Below are 17993 nucleotides of genomic sequence, written 5' to 3'. Positions count from 1 at the left end.
TGTTTATATCCACTTACTCATCAAGTGCAATACTAAATACTTTTACATCTTTGAACATGTCTCTTGTTTGTTTTCAGTCACTTCGTTTATGCAACTCTCCATGGACCTACTGTAGCAGCAGACATAGATCCTTAATTCTAGAGATGAACGTGTCTTTGTTGGGCAAACCATTAAACAAAACATCTGAAAAACTAAGTAGAGCCTGTTTTATATATTCCTTCAAATGGTTCTCCATGTTTGTCAATACATTGCGTAATTTTGTAACTTGCTTTTGTGTCTTGATGTTGACTTACAGAGATATTAGTAAAGATACTGCTTTGATTCTGTACCTCAATATGGCCCATTTGATACACTCAGCCTTGTCTGTCTCATCTTCGAAGTGTTTGTTGTGTTTTGTTTGAAAATGCCATTGGACGCTTGATGTGCGACAGATGACACTCTCACAGTATAGAGCACAAACAATGTAGTTTAAGTTAAACAAATCCATAGCAGATCCTCTGAAAGAGCTGAAATGAGAACATCTAACTTTACTTTCTTCTCAGCTGTCATTACTGTACAGTATGTCGAAAATGTTTGACTTTTGTCACTGGTATATAACTTCCTTGTTCAGCTCTGTCACCAAATTTTTGGAGTTATGTTAAATTTGTAATTCTTCTAACCATGAGGACAACTGTCATTCTAAGAATCCCAATACCCCAGTTAGGGGTCCATGAACAGCATCCCTAGTTAACTACTGTAGATCGACTGGAAAACTACTAGACCTGGAAATGTCTACGATTTCTATGATTTTAGCCTCTTTAGTCCCAGTTAGAATCTTAGTGTCAGTTAATGAGACATTTTGTGAAAAACCTGCTTGAAGTATTCCTTTAGCATTTTTACAATATATTAACATTACGATAGTAATGTTATAGAGATATAGTGCTATAGAATGGGTTTTACAATGGTCCCCATTTTGGGAGTTCTGCTGTCTTTTCGCAGCTACGCTTGTAGCTCAGTATACTCTGTGTATATACCATACTACTGTAAATACAGTATATACATTTTACACACATAGTTGAGAAAAGAAGCTATACACAATGTACCAGTGTTTGTATACCGTAAGAGCACAACTTTCTTTGAGCTTGGACCTATTACAGAGTCAGTTCAGCTGCGACTTTTGTGGGAACCAAGGAAAATGTGAGTGTAGCCTGGAACAAAGCAGAAACACATACTGTATGATGCAGGCTTCAGCTTGTATGATCGAGTAGATTCGCTTATGCATTGTTTTGGAGGAACACTGACTGATTCATCTCCAGTTATTGAGATTTACTTTTTGTTACATTTGTTCCCTTACAATAAGAAATACTCAAATTTCAATACTCATATGGAATTGAAAATTAGTGCTTTTAAAGTTGTGCAGTGCCATCTTCCAAACGTTATAATTTTATTTTACACCTTTTTTAATGATTTTTGTCTAATCTTGATGTTTCTTTATCTTGGCATATGTTGAAGAAAATGTGGTTGTTCCATATAGACATCCAAGATGTTATTATTTTAATGCTCTCCTTAAACATTGTAGATTATTTTAGTCACATAATTACAAAGTAAAGTATGAGGTGGCATTGCCACTCTCCTGTTTTCCATAATCATTATCTCATTACATACTGTAATTCCCCTTTCTGTGTTATATACTGGTGTTACAAAGTTATGTTCTCTCCAGAAATTTTTTAATGGGGATGTTGGAGGCCTGGAGTTCTATAGCTCATGTGGTCAAATCCTTCTTGCACAGAGTTTGTGTCTGATTCTTGCTTATTTGGTTGGAAACGCAGAGGGGGAAAAGAGAGGGAACCTTGTTATGCTTGTTTGTGTGTTGTTTTGAAAGTTTAAGATAAAAGCTATTTTACAAAAAAAAGTCTCCAGTATTTTTATGAAGAGGATAATTTTTCCCTGCAAAGTGTATTGTGTTTCAGCCTTTCTTCTATATTTCTAAAAGTTGGAAACTTTAACAAGTCTTGTCTACAAAACACTTTTAGTTGGGTAATTCTTATTTGATTTAGATACTGTAAATAAGCTTAAAATTCCATTATAATCATTATTACCAATGTATTAAAAGAAATTGATTTTATTATTTGAAAACATGCCACATTCTGCCTATGATTAACCAGTTGCCAGCATAATGTGAAAATGAGATATTCCAATCATTTTTCATTTTCCAATCATGTGTCTTCTTATAAGATTTAACCCACATTTCTCCTTGTTTACCAAAGCTGTTCTCATGAATTTTGTCTCTTTAATATTAGGCCTTTGCCAGAAACCCCCTCCTTCCCATCTTCCATCTTCAGCTTTTGTCTCAGGAGGTGGATCAGACCTCTCCATGTCCTTGTGTATTCACTCCCCCTCCCCCCAGGAGTATGTCTTATAATAAATTATTCCCTACACTACACTTAAGGTCTATAGACTTTCCATTTCATTGCACTGGGGTTCTACATTGATTAGGCGTTTGGTTCAAGTTCATTACTAACACAGTCTAATGCCACCATTAGACTTGCACTTTTCCTTTGCACAGGAAACCTCAGACTGGCTGTGACTAAAAACACAGACTCGCCACCAACATGCTTACTTTGGAAAATATGGGCAAGTTCACCCATATCAGAGGTTTTCATCATCATTACAGTATTAGGTGAGTTTGTCATCAGAGGTGGTTCAGGTGAGATGATTTGTAAGTGAAAAAAAATTATGCTTTTGTTTCATAGGCCTTGAGGAAATCCACGTGATTCTAAAACTGTGACTTCTTTGTGAAGGCTTAGAAATGGTCATTTTTGGAATCATATTATGTTGGTTGTTTTTATTGAATACTGTTACCTTTATCTACCTGAAGTGGTAGTCAAGACTAAATTGGCAGATTTTCTTAAGGGTTCTTGATCACAGTTTTAAGATCTTTAAATCAGAGCTACAGTAATTCACCAGGCTTTTCAGGCTATTTCCTTTCTTTTTTTCTGGCTGTATGTTCTCTCATCTTGTTGTTTTTTTTTTTAATTGAATAGAGCTGCTCATTGGGTTAGAGACGATTCTGTGTATAAACATAGATCTGAAAGCTTGTATACAGGCCTAAAATGGGGATGGAATCCTTCAGAGATTTACTTGAGAAATCTAGAAAATCTGGTTTTAAAGTAAATGCCCTTATAATAAATTGATCTGCAGCACAGAGGAGATGAAAACACGGGTTGGGTTTAATAATTAATTCCTGTGTTAAGGGTTTTGAGACAAGTTGATTGGCCTGAATTTTTTTATTCTGTTATGATACAAAGGGGTTGTTTGAAGTAATTTGTCCCTGAGAGAGCTCCAGAATCCCATACAAGCTTTGATTTAGCAAAGCAAATTTAATTTTGTTTGCTTTATGCAAACCAGAAGGGGCTGTGGTTCTCTCTGATTTCGCTGGAGAGGAACAGCACACTAATGGGACTTGCAGAAATGTGCGCGCTAACAGAATTAGATTTGTGCATATATTTAATATAGCTGTGTAATATACTATGAGCATTAGTTCAAACGTACAAAGCCTATCCTTGCACAGCTCCTTTGAAATGAGAACTTAATTGTCTGCTGCTGTTTTTTTCTCCTCTATACCAGTAATGCATTAATACTATTTTATATTATATGTTGAAGAAAAAAATATACTGTACTGTATGTTTATTGCTTTTCACTGTTGCTTTTTTTTCCCAACACATATCGAAGGTATCTGTAAATCTGTAAATAACCAGTTTTTGGTTATTCGCAATGCTTTAGCATTATTTTAGAATTCCAATAGTCTTTATGTCCCTATACAACAACAGTATGATCTCATTCTGATTTTCTCCATCTTTTCATCCGTTATATAAAAAATATAATAACAATTTGCACTATGCACAATTGCCTTTGATGTTGATGATGATTCCTTTAAGAGAGCTGAACACCAGCTATTAATGTTAAAACTTAAAATGGTATTTAGCCATTCTAGCCTCTAAATATCATACAGTACATTCAAAGTGTTAATGATCATTCAATTAAGTCAGTGTAATTACCAAAATTAAAATCCATCCAGTTTCATACTTTCTGTTTATATTTTTCTTAAACGTCAATAATCCTTTGCTCCATCATAGGTTAGATGTTCCCTTATTCTGAAAGCTTTAGAAACATAACTGAAAAACATTAGTGTATTGCATAACAATCAATCAATCAATCTATCAGGCTTAAAATAAATTTAAAATATCTGCTTTAATAGACTTTACACCTAAAGTACAATAAATAGCCCAAGGTATTAGAATTTCTAAAGTGCATACTTCAGATTCTATCATCTACCTACAGTGTGGTGAAAAACTAAGTGATTTTATGGTTTAACATATCTAGACTTACAGTATTTGACCTTCACCTAGTCCTAACCAAGTCATATATCCACACTATACCACTAAAGTACACCATACTATAATAGTAGATAAAACTAGCCTCATTTGACAAATAATACACAAACATTCTACTTCATGGTTTCTTAAAAAATCAGCCAACATTCAATATATTTCTGTGAAAAGGTAAGTGCACCCTTTGATTCAGTAACTTGTGACACCCCCTTTAGCAGCAATAACTTAAATTAAACATTTCCTGTAAGAGCTGATCAGTCTCTTACATTGCCTGTGGTGAGCTCTGGCCCACTTTTCCTTACAGAACTGCTTTAACCTGTGTGCTTTCTTGTATGCAGAGGTCTCACCACAGCATCTCTAGGGGGCTTACACCTGGACTTTGTCTTGGCCATTCCAAAATCCTGAACTTCTTCTTTTTGGGCCATTCTGTGATGGATTTACTGGTGTATTTTAGATCATTGTCATGTTGGTGATCCACTTGTGGTTTAGCTTTAACTGTTTGACAGATGGTCTCACATTTGTTTTCTAGAATACTATGGGATTGTGTAGTGTGGAATTGATAGTAGACTCAATGATAGCAAAGCATACAGGACCAAATCATCACCACCCCACCACATACAATAAGTGTTCATACTGTATGTGGTTCATATGAGGTTATTCTAGTTAAAACTGAACTCCACTTTTGACTCATCTGTTTCGAGCACATTATTTCAGGAGTCTTGTATTTAATCTAAGTGCTGTTTTGCAAACGTAAGCCATTCAGCAGTGTTCTTCTTGGAGAGCAAGGTTTTTTTTATTCAATGTTTTCCTGATGGTGGAGTCATGGTTTTTAAATGAACTCTGACATTTACCATAGTGAGACAGGCCTTTACGGGTTCTTTGAGACTCCTAGAAGCATCATACAGTCGTACCTTGGTGAGAATTTAGTAGGACAGGCACTCTTGAGTAGAATAGCAATGGTCTTGAAATCTCTCCATTTGTAGATTATCTTTATCATCATGGAATGATGAACAATCATATTGTTTTGAAATGGCTTTGTGACCCTTCCCACACTGATGAGCAGTAACATTTCTTTCTCTAACACTGTCACAGATTTCTTTTGATCTTGGCATGATGTGTTACCAAAAACCTGAGTGTTTAAGACCAAACGGACAAGGTTTCTTGTACAGATGGATTCCCTTTCCGATGATCAACTGATCATTTTAACATGTTTTAGTGTACCTGATAATACATACCCTCCTAATTCAGATAGAAGAACTAAGGATGATATTGAATGCTGGCTAATTAAAATACAAGTGTGTTATTTGTCAAATGAGGTAAGTTTTATCTGTTATTAGGACTTGGTGAGGACTAGGTGAAGGTCAGATATGTCTGAATAGGTTAAACCATAAAATCATAAGGGGGTTTACTTACCTTTTTACCACACTGTACACCAATCCAGTGTTCTGTTTCGAAACATAATTAAAATTAATTAAATTAACTTAATTAAAAATGTCACAAATGCTGTTCATAAACTGCAGTAATCTTAGACTAACCTAGTGTACATTAATTAACTTCACCAAGCACTGTTGTTTACATTTTGGAATATTTTTGGTTGTTATCTGTGGGAAGACCTCATAAACCATCAGTTCCTACCATTGCTGTTGTTGGTTCTGTAACATCTTGCTCAATTTTCAAAGTTTATCCCTGTGAAAATCGAATACCATATTGTATCACATGACATATCTTGAGTCGAAAAATATGATCAGATCCCCATCAGATATAAGTTGAAAATATTCTCTTTTATACAAAATCAATCCAACAATACATCAACACTGAATAAAAATATGGACAGTCTTTAATGATCTAGAAATTAAGTTAGCATAGTGTACTACTGCAGTATAAAAGGTTCTAAAATAATATTACATACTGACTGTACCTTGTGATCTTAAAGTGCACATAAATGTATGGTAGCACATATATTGGAAAGTAAATTAATTAAATCTCAGTCATTTGACTGAATAATATTTGCACTCAAGAAAAGAAATAAAGATGAAATGATAGTCTCTGTGGGAAAAGTTAAGACTTTTCTTCATTTTATACGGTGAAAAATAAGTATGATGGTGGTGTGGATGAATGTGTTCTGATTGATAGACTGCTGATGATACCTCTGTGGACTTACAAGAGTTTATCATTATTAAAGCTTTTGAAACATTTGAAATGGTTGAGTGATCAAAAGATGTAATACAGTTATGAACTCACTCCAATGAAAAATTGAATTTTCACACAGCACCAATAAAGAATCCCATACTACCTGCTGAGTTTCTAAATAAATCACATTTTACTGTTACTGCAGCCCACGGTGAACAGCTCACTTTGAGATGAAGTCTCTTGTTGACAGGAGAAGGTTTTGTTAGATTCCGAAAATTCTTACCATGGCAATGAAGTTTGATCCAAAATGTGTGCCATAAAAATTACAGTAAATACTTTGTTTACTAAGGGTTTGTGAAAATACTGTGTGTATGTGTGTATACTGTGTTTGGGGAGAAAAATATCTCCTTTCTTTGAACAGTGAAACACATTAGAAATTGGGTGTTAAACCTGTCTGACAGGATGTAGTATTTTATATCTGTTTATACAGCACTGTGTTCAATTAGTAGCTACCTCCTCTTCAGCAGCTTTTTGACATTAACTGGAGCATTTTAATAACTTTAATTGTGTGTGATACTGGACTTGCCTTTGTGTATATTAATATCATCACTAATCCTCATGTCTAGTTTTTGCGGAGATGCTCGCTCTGCCCTTTCGTGCAGTCCGTGTGTATTTCAAGATTTTGAGTCTTTTAAATGCGATCAATAACTTAAATGTTATTTTTCTTTCTGTTAGGCCTAATCTGACCTGGAGAGATGTACAACACCTGATTGCTAACACAGCAAAGATACCCAACCCAGTAGAACCAGGCTGGAAGATCAATGGTGGCGGATATCACCTCCATGAGAGGTACCGTGTGTCCAAATTTTGAAGTATGAAATATCCTTTCTACTGCAGTATGTTATGCTGTTTTGAGGTGATGTGGGAAGCACAATTTAGAAGTTGCCAACAATTAAGATAATGTGTACAGTAAGTATCTGTACTGATACTAAAGACATGTAGGTAATACCCATAACGGTGTGTCAAGCCAACCTTCACTGGAGATTACACCTAAAGCATTCATGGGATTGATTCCACTATACTGTGTGTTCCAAGATGTCCATATACTGTATGTTCCAAGATGTCCTTATACTGTATGAGAAATGCTGTTGTCACAATCAGTTTGCTAGTTTTTTGCAAACAGAATTGCACTTTGTGTTGGTTTGTATTTTATCTGCCAGCTGCTCACCTGTTGCCTGCAAACACTTGAGGTTATCTGAATTGACACATTATCAAGATCTGACATTGCCATCAGTAATGCACCATTGGTATATGCACTAATAATCCAATATATAGTACCAATAATCGTCTCTCTCGTAAAGCTTCTTACTTTAGTGTTCTTTACCCTTAGACTGATCTGCTTCATTACTACATTACAGTCCTTATGAATCATTGAACTTACCACATTCTCACTACTTTGGACAAGACGTGTCACTCCTATGGAATATCAGTCATATCAATCCATTTTCAGTAACCACTTAGTCTAATACTTGGTGAAGGAGAGCCAGTGTCTAACTCAGCAGATGACAGGCCCAAGTCATCATGATGCCATTCCAAAATGATGCACATGATGGCATGTACTGTATGTGGTACAGTATATCGTTTGAATACAGGGGACAATTTAGAGATGCCATATAACCTAGACATCATGACAACATTACCTGTGGAGAAACCCCATGTGGCAATGAGGAGAACGTGAAAAGTCTTCGCAGAGAGTGCACCAGGTCAAGGGCCCAAGAACTGGAACATCCAATTCTGTTACTGTATGTATAACAGCTATAAATAGTATTTCAAAGAAATTGAAGTTGAAGAATTTTAGCACATAATATACTTTGTCCATTAGAAAGAAAAAACAGCAAACCTGAGTAATTATTTGATCGCATTCCCTAAAACAGTCTTTAAAGCCATGCCAAGGTATTGTTTAGTATGTAATACAATACAATTGCCAGACAGAGACAGCTTTCTTTATTCATACATAAAATTAAATATATGATACTTAAAACTGCCATTACTGTGTACCAAATGAATTGCAATGTAATAGTTCTAAATTTTGTCTTTATTATAGAACAAAAAGGCTTATGTTTAAACTGCAGTAATTTGAGTTTATAATGAGAGTTAACATAGTCCCAAGAAAATATTAGAAGGAAACTGGCAGTGAACAATCATGAATGATAATGATTATTCGTTCACAAGATTTAAAACAGTTTTACTTATGCTGAAACTGTGAAGCAGTCTGAAATGTTGCACTTTTAGGCCTCATCCAAAACATGAAACCTGGAAGACCTAAATGCAAGAATGAATTATGTTCCAGAGCTATTTTTTTACTTCCTATTTCATTAAATAACTGTGAGAAGGACGTACCCTTGCAATATGTTTCCTTAAACAAATCTCAAGTCAGGCAGTAGTCAATATTGGCAGAATATTTCAAGGTATTCTGACAATCTCCCAGTAGACCAGTCTGAGTAAGAATGCAGATAGATTTGGGTGTTGACAGGCAGCCATGATTGCTTCCTCGTTCTCATTGAGTTAAAACAGCTTCATGAATAAAAAATAGTTCAGGCCAGTCATTAACAGGACTTGCTGTGTGTAACAGAATCCCTGCAAAAGTTGGACTGAACTAAGTTTCCACAGCAACACTAATATTAATGAAAATAACTATCTTGTGAAACACTGCACATATCCAGGTGTCTGATTTATCAACAAAAAATGATGGACAGAAAAATATTTTGGACAGAATGAATCATACTACCAGAAAACCTACCCATGTTTGGCACAATTCAAAAGATGTATAAAAAAACACTAATTTGTGTGTTGATGACCTACTGAAAAAAGTTAACAGTCTTCTGCAATTACAAATTTCATAAAGCTAATTAAAATAGCAATTTGAGATCTCATGCTTACATGTCCATTCAGAGTATATTAATCAGATGGGGCCTGTCTCAAATTTGCGTTTGGTTCCAAAATACAGCTTATTTATTTTTTTCTGTTCATAAGTTAAGGACAAAAAACAATGAAAGAGTAAGTAGAAAATTCACAGCAGGCTGACATAGTGAATACTGCTATTCATGAATAAATTACTTTTTCTAATACCATTACCCAATGATAACACTAGAGTAGACAAAGCCTACAGTACATTGGAGTGAGTTCTTTAGAATCAGAGTAACTGTTTTGAATGACATGACTCTCGTACACATCTTAATAGCTATAAAGCTAAGAGCTTTTATACTCATTGCTATGCTGAAAAAAGAACTTAATCAAATTATAATTATTCTCATCACACTACTGGGTACAATGCAAAATATACTGTAGCAATGACAAAAGTATCCCATAGAACAAGTAATCATTGTTGCATATCTGTACAGTAGAATAAACTACTTAATACTTAATCTCAGTTTCTGTGACTTTTTGTAGGTTTTAAAGAAACAAATGTAAACAGGAATTACCAGAGTGAAAAATGGTGATCTTACAAGTGAGGTTCATCTTAGCTTACAATGGGTTTAACAGAAGAACTACTGTATGCAGAATTTCAACTGGCACTGGCACAAGTTCTCATTGTGGATGGCCAACATATTGAAAAATCTTTCCATTAAAAACATCTCCTTATCTCGCTCATTTTAAAAGGTCAAGAACAAATATGTTGAATATTCTCATCAAGTACACTGGGTTCTGGACCCTGGCAACCTTTATAGCAAGTGCCACACTCTGAAAGTACGGAGACACTCACTGTTTCATACTCAGGGATTATACCATACCAGTGTATTTATTGGATAAGGAATTCTGAATGACTTTGGGAGCAATAAGTTCTCCTTTTTGGTATTCAGCAGGACTGCTGAACCCTAGGGGATATACAGTACAGTAAGATGGCACCAGAATGAATGCATCTACAGTATAGGGTCATTTGACCCCTGTTGAAATTATGCAGTTGCTGGCATGTCACTAGCTTCCATGTCCAGTTCCCTGCAGAACATTATCCAATAGATGGTTATTAAATGTACTATATCTATGCAGGGCAGTGAAATCTGAGATTCTCTCCAAAGCCTGTTTCCATTTATCCAATGTTGAAGTACAGCAGCAACCTCAACAGCAATAACAGCAAAAAAGCTTTTGAAATAAGGTTAATTTCCAAATCCGTAGTTGTTTTGTTATTTACCTTTCTCTGATAATGTTCTTTTTTATCAGATACTATAAAAATTATAGAGCTAGACTACTGATGCAACATTGCTTTGTTTTCTATAAATATCTGTAAGATGATCTGTCATCTGAAAGCTCCTCTTTCTGCTTTTTCTTTAGGTAAATAAGGTTATTGTTAAATCTGTGGTGTTTATTTAATTGCATAAGATTTGTTCCTTTTCAGATGGGACTCAAATGAAGTCTGAACAATAAACATTAATGACAAATAACATTCCTATAAGTTAAAAATTAACAAGGATGACACTCAGCATCTTTAACAAGCTACTTTTTGTAAAATGCTTCAAATCACGTTTAGACTCCATGCCTTATTCTGTGTCCTAATGTTTATTAGTTTTAGTAATTTACCTTTTTTTAAAAAATTACTGACTTACAAATAAAGAAAATGTTGCTTGATGATACTCTAATAGTGTGTGTGGACCAATCAGCAAATAAATGCAATTCTCCCTCGTAGAAAGATTTACAGAAATAGGGGGATTAGGGTTCTTTTTTATAGCAAACAATGAATAATGGACAGATTATGGTATAAATATGTCCCTTGTATTTGCATATTTTACACCTGAGGTGTTTGTTTTCATGCATTCCAAGAAAGGTCCAACACAGGACTTACGACCAACTCTTTTAGGTAAAATTAGATCTGGCATTTAATTTCAGGATCTCCGCCACCAATCTGTCAAGTCTTCATTTTGCGGGTGCCCCCCAGAACTGCTGACGCTCGCCGCCAGGTCTTCAAGCTTTCATCTTTCAGTGACAATAAACATGTCACCCCGCTGGGGTGAAATGCAATCTGGAATTAAATTTACTGCATATAAAATACGGTGCCACTTTTATTGGTTCAAATACTTGTCATTCATAATTTATTTGCAGTTGCAAGGCCTTCATGATGTAAGGCTGTACTGAGGTCTTGCTTGTGCATTACGAAAAAAGAACTGCTTAAAAAAATATTTATGCTAGTATATTTGGCGGATTTGATCATTTTTCAGAGCAATAAAGCCAGGCTGGAGTAGTGCATTCTAGTAGGTTTATTCTAGAACAGTCAATTTTTTTTCTGCTGATTTATGCAAATTGATTATCTTGTTACCTTCATCTGAAAAAGTGTTCTTTATAGAAATAGTTTAAAAACGACTACACTTTACAGTGTAACAGACTATATTCTTGCTTTCTGTTTGAACAAATCTTGCATACAGGACATTTTGTTGTCTGCTTGCGTGATGTAATAATTACCTTTGTGGTAATATTTTCATAATACCTTCAATGGTATTAATTCAGTGGCATACCGCAGGATCCCAAAATGAATGAAGGTGCACCACTGAAGTGCACCAACCTCCTGAGTGATGTGTTGAATCCTACATGTGCCAGAAGCCCCACTCCTTTTCAGATCAAGCCAACAGGAAAGAAACCGCATTGTCAGTTACATAGCAAGAGAATCTGGAGACCAGATTTTGCAAGCCCGAAGTGAAATTTAGGCAGGACACTTTTAACTAATACACCCAATATAATGAATCATTAGGACCTTGCTTTATTGTCTCACCCGAAGAACGGGGCCTCCTAAAACACAATGATCCCAGTCACTGGACTGGGACATTGGAGAGGACGTTCTTGTCCAAAGGAAAGAGTGGCACCTACGAGTCTACAGACACAACTTATAGCAACAATGTGGTGAAAGCAGAATAGAAGATGATAACACTGCTATCAAGTTATATTCTACTGTATACTGTAGGTAGTATGGGATCAAGTAAACTCACCAATGTGTCCTTAACCTAAGAAACATACTATAACTCCAGCTGGGAAAGGCAAGGGCACAGGTAGAGTTCTATCTTCCTATTTCAGTGCCTACAGGCACTTTGCACTGCTAACAGTTTCACTGTCATCTAATCATTTATTTAAGCACAGTGGAGAAAGCTGGGTGTTCTGTCTCACTTTAGAAGCCTTTATGGTGAAGGCAAAGAATCGCAGAAGTATTCTGAATCGAAAAAGAAGAAAAAGGTCAATTAAATACTTTAACACCATTATGTCATTCTACACGTCTGCAGTGTTAGAGGAGTTCCCTGATTCAGAGAAATAGACAACAAGAAAGTCACCACTGTTCTTATGAAACACAAATCCAAAGATTCTGCTGCACCTATTCTTCACGTTTACAATAATGGCACTACTTTTCCCCGCTGCTGACTGCAAACTGGTGCTGATCTACCATGGAAGGAAATAATCTAGTCTGCCTCTTTGAAAAGGAGAACCAAAGCAGATGAAAGGTGAGGTGCTGACAGGGATAAGCGGTTTGATCGCGTCCCAGGCAGAGCGCTGCAGAGACTGCAGTTTGTCAAAAGCACCTGATCCCTGCACTTGGGAGACCTGTCTCTTTTTAGACAAGAGGGTAATTTAGGTTTATGCAGTTGGAAAATTTTGAGCAATTTAGTAGTATGTTGTCTTGCACACAAGGGGTTTGGCTACTGTGCAGAAACCTGCATCAATCAAACGATATTCCGTTTGTCTTCCAATCACAAGTGCTTTCTGTGCCTCCCGTTGACCCTTCACAGTGACCACTGTGCACAGGAATGGAGTTTTTTAAAGAGGTGGAAATTATTTATAATGATTTGTATAGAAGTCTGAATTTTAGATTTAATCAATTGCATGTTAGGACTGATTATTTCAATAAAAAGAAGATTACTTGTGACATTTCTATTTATTTTACCAAGAAATGGAGTACCTTGATATTTTTTTTCATGTCTTCATCAATCATCAATCAAAATAAATGCTTTTACAAACCTTCCAAATTAAAAATCCATTCCAATGAAATTAAGAAAGCAAATAAAAGCAGGACTTGTCTGGCATCTGTTTTGGTTCACTGAAGCTGTGACAGAGTAAATGTAAAAATTAGACTCTGTGTGTAAGTTTCTATCCTAACACTCAATCATTTACAACTTTGGTGGTGTTTTATTAACTTTCTGTGTATGCTGAAAGTGTGCATAGCCCATCAATTAATAAAAGCAAATACAGGAGGGTCACCATGCCTGATTTTCTGCTACACTGGGTTTTCATTAGGGTAAACCTTAAGACTTACTCCTAAGGGAGTTTGCTTAATATCATTGAACCATGTGCAGCTTTTGTTAAACTGCAATAAAGTTGCATCTCTTATAGAAAGATAGCTTTTTCATGTTTCTAGTTTCATCAGTTCAAAGTAACTCAGTTACTATAAGACACTTGTTTCCTTCAGATTAAGTTTGTACAGTCTAAGTTTTTGGTGTTGTATTGCTGTAAAATGTTTTCAGTTTTGAAGTCTTTTTTTCCCCGAAATATTTGTATTTATGTTAAGCACTGCACTCTTCGTATTATGGAAATTCTTATGGAGCTGAATATGTGTAAATAATGCCATATTTTGGAACTTGAAGAATGACATTTCTGCTTTTTGTTCTTACATTTGTGGTTGGATCTTACTGTAGTTGGAGCGAAAGCAAACCACTTTGAAGGCATGGCAGGTACAGGACCAGATAAAATTATGCCAACATTGTAAAGCAGAGAGGCCCTGGCAATGTGACAAAATCCCCCATCCTAAATGTAGCACAGGCCACTTTGGTGTTGACCAACCTAATTAAGAACATCTCTCATCAAAATAAAGTCCTTTAAACAACCTTCAATCTTTTACAAAGCGTGCATCAAGCTTTGTAGAATGTCCAGCCAGCTTTAAGGGAGGGAAAAAACAGCGGATGCTCACAATGCTGCAGTAATAAAATAAACACATTTAGTCTTCAGAGACTTTTGATTCGTAAGCAGCCAGAGTTTTTTTAAAGCTGTAGTGTGTGACATAGTAAGAATTTGTAATTCACATGAACATTTTGGCGCTACATTTGGTCTTGGTACAGCTCTAACAAAATATTACATGGAGGTATTTCACTGCATATTGCAGGGCAGTGTATTAGTTATACTGTACATCTGTACTATACTGTAAATCTTGCAACCTGTATAAACCTCTTTTGCTTTGTATTGATCAGACAGTGGTTGGTGTGGTAATGAAAGGGTCTGGTTTTAATCTTCTCTGCCCATTTTTATAGAATATACAGTTTGTAGCATTAGCAGAATTAGCAATAACATTGTATGCTACATTGTAGTGTTAAGGTTGCAATAACAGATTCGTCCTTTCTGTTTTTCTTTGTATGAAAAGCACAAAATGGTAAAGCAAGAGATACTCAACACTGGGATAAGTTGGCTCATAATTATAAAAGATGTTGTTCCCCCTGTTGCCCATGAACTGTCACTGATGCGCTCACTGCTCCTGACTACACAGAGAGAGTACTGTAGTACATAAAAGAATACAGCAGGGGATGTCCATGGAGGATCAACATGAAAGATCTTTTCTGTGTACTACATTACAAACGCTCTTTGTTCTATTTAAAGGACCTGTCGAACCTGTGTTGTAATCTTTGCAAAATCTTGCATTTAATCTCTGTATGAAATGCTAGTTGTCATGTGTTGGGGCTTGGCAGTTGGGGTGTCAAAGCTGAGCTGTGCTGAAACATTTTCTCAGTGGTGGTGCAACTCATACTGGTTTTGACGTTGAAGGTATAGAACAAGTAGTACCCCACTGTTTTCTCTGTATCATGGAACATATTGCGTATATATTTAGTATATACACTCAGTTCGAGGACTGCTGTGCAATAATCACAGGAGGACAACATACTGTATGCATTCCGCTATGAAAATGTTAACATGTTTGTCATTGTTTCAAAAGCTGAAAATACTGATCACATCTTCTCACCAGCAGAGCCACATTCCCTTAGCCTGTAAGCCTAAAGAATGAGCAACAATAACAAAAGTAGACTAAGATGACCAAGAATGTTACAGTATACCTTTTATTTTTCTTTGCAAAAGCACTGTAATTCCATTGTCCGTTTGCACAGATGAAATGAGCAGATATTTTTAGTTTGATTAAGTTTCATGAAAGATTTCTTCAAGTACAATGGACAATGGAGACCTTTTCTTGTGTAACGTTTTTTTTATAGGATATAAGAGTGAGAACATAAACTGACATCAGTCGACATAATGAGAAATGGTCATTTCTGAAATTCACAAGGCAGCCAACTTCATGAAAGACTTTAGTTTGTACACATAGTTTTTTTTAATACATCATTAGAAATGCAATGTTTAAACTATAGAATGTACAAGGAACGTTTGTTTGTTTTATTGCATTATCTGCAATGTCTGTGCTAACGGTAAAATGATAATCGCTTAAATTTCTTTTTTCCTGAAATTCTATCCTAATTGTTAATCTGTAGTACTGGACATGTGCCAAAATAATTAACCAGCTGCTTAATTGGTTTGAACTATGTCATGTAGTTTGTAGTACTGGAATATTCCTTAAAATGTCTGTGTTTTAAATAATGAGCTTACTTTTTTTTGCAAACACAATCTTGAAAGGATGTGCACTATACAGTAAGCAAACTATAAATAATAAGAGATTAAAGTATAAATGTAGCTCAGATTATGTTTTCCAAATGTATAAAAACATGTGTTAAAAAGAGACAGTGATAGGAATGGGTGAATGAAATTCCTTGAGATCTTCTCTTCTTTCTGACAATTCTATTTCGGCCCTGAACAAGCAAGGCAAGAGTCTGAACTCATATCATGCTGCACTTTGCCTGACCTCAAAGCTAGCTTCATCTAAGTTGCTATGAAAGATGTCTAAGTCTCTTCTGAACCTCAGAAAATAAAATATGTTTTTTTTCCGTAACCTTCTCTCTTTGGAGAGAAAAACAGAAATAAAAACATATAGTGTACACTTTATTGCAGGAACTCTTAACCTCTACTGCCATCCAAGGCAAGCTTGTGATGGATGCCCAATGTCTCTTCGTTTTAATTGCTCATAAATTGTTGATCCTGTGAAATACAAAGTTCTCCTTGTCCTTACTGTAGCAGGGGTTAGGGATTGGCCTAACACTAATATGATGGTGGCAAGTCCAAGAGAAAATGTTAGTATTTGTGGTGTCGCATGCAGCAACATTATCTGAGCTGCATGATTTATTTAAAGAGGTAGCAGCCACACTGCCAAGAAAGAGTCTGAAATAGAAAAAAAAGCTTTTTGAAATGCTAAAGTTTTTCACAGTGCTCTCAGCTACTGTACCATATAGGAAGCCGCACAGATGTTTTATACGGTAATTGATAATAAAGATCTTGTTTCTCATTAAGTTATGAAATTCTTGTGTCTTTTATCCTTACTTTCAAATAATAAACTATTTATCTGACTGATACACAGATTAGTAATTGACTGATTATATATATATACTGTGTATACAGTAGGATGCTTGTTGACTGGTGAATAATAAAAAGTACCATTCTGTTTTGCTGTGTGTTTTGCAGAATAAGGAAAACTGATTTTTGCTACTTTATGTTTTGTCTAGAAATGGGGATTTTAGGAGAAAAATAGAACTGCACACAGCTTTGTTAGCTTCCAAACAAGACCCATCATCATGAAACACTGTGTTAAAGAAAGGTGGCACTAAGGTTGTTACAGTGTGGTGTGGATGTTAGTAGCAAAAAATATTTGTGTATTGAGTATAAAAAAATCATGATACACCTATGAATGTTTCACAACACCTCAATAAAGCGATGCAGAAGTTACAATTCTTTAGTATGGATGTTAGTTGCAAAAAATGGGCAAGAATTATTTATGTCTGCACTAATGCAATCATTGCCATCTAATTAATTTGTGCTTCTACAGTAACTAAATTGGCTTTAGTGAGAAACATGTACAGTATGTATCAAAAGTAGCAGGTTAGGGTGGTGCATGTGTAGTGCATACAATAGGGACAGTGGTTCTTAAAGAAAAATATTTTGAAATGTTATTTGGATAAAGACCTCCATCTTGGCTGACACAGAACTATCACATATTATGGTCACTGTACCTCTGTCAAGTTTGGAGTTGGTTTTCGGAGTGGTGTTTGAACAGGGATATGCTTAGAATTTGGGAAAAGAAAAATAATAATCCTTAAAACCACTAATATTTTACGTGCTTTGAAGCCTAATGAAATGATTGCTTATTTGAATTGTATCTGTCCTCTGAAAATCAATTTGAAAATCAGTGTTATTGTTTGGTGATTATGGGAGCCAATATAGACATGCGAAGTTAATTGTTACACAAAGACTATAACACATTTGGAAGCATAATAAAAATTACTTTTCTGAAATTGTTGGTTTTTGTTATGCTTGCTTGAAGATTGTCAAATTTAGTACATCCGTCTTAAAAAGCACATCATATATCAAAGTAAGGCACTTTAA

The 17993-nt window shown here is 35.4% G+C and overlaps 1 protein-coding gene across 2 annotated transcripts in view; it reads left to right on the top strand.

Moving 5' to 3' along the window:
* The window catches only part of LOC107078452 (PC3-like endoprotease variant B), a 353320-nt gene that overhangs the window by 272532 nt on the left and 62795 nt on the right, over positions 1–17993 (top strand). For both annotated transcript variants that reach the window (XM_015355975.2, XM_069178602.1), the window contains exon 13: positions 7236–7349. In XM_015355975.2, coding sequence (XP_015211461.2) covers positions 7236–7349 — 114 coding nt within the window. The remainder of the gene's footprint in view (positions 1–7235; positions 7350–17993) is intronic.

This window comes from Lepisosteus oculatus, chromosome 2 (assembly GCF_040954835.1).
Source record: "Lepisosteus oculatus isolate fLepOcu1 chromosome 2, fLepOcu1.hap2, whole genome shotgun sequence".
Taxonomy (NCBI): domain Eukaryota; kingdom Metazoa; phylum Chordata; class Actinopteri; order Semionotiformes; family Lepisosteidae; genus Lepisosteus; species Lepisosteus oculatus.
This window is presented reverse-complemented; position numbering and strand designations above follow the sequence as displayed.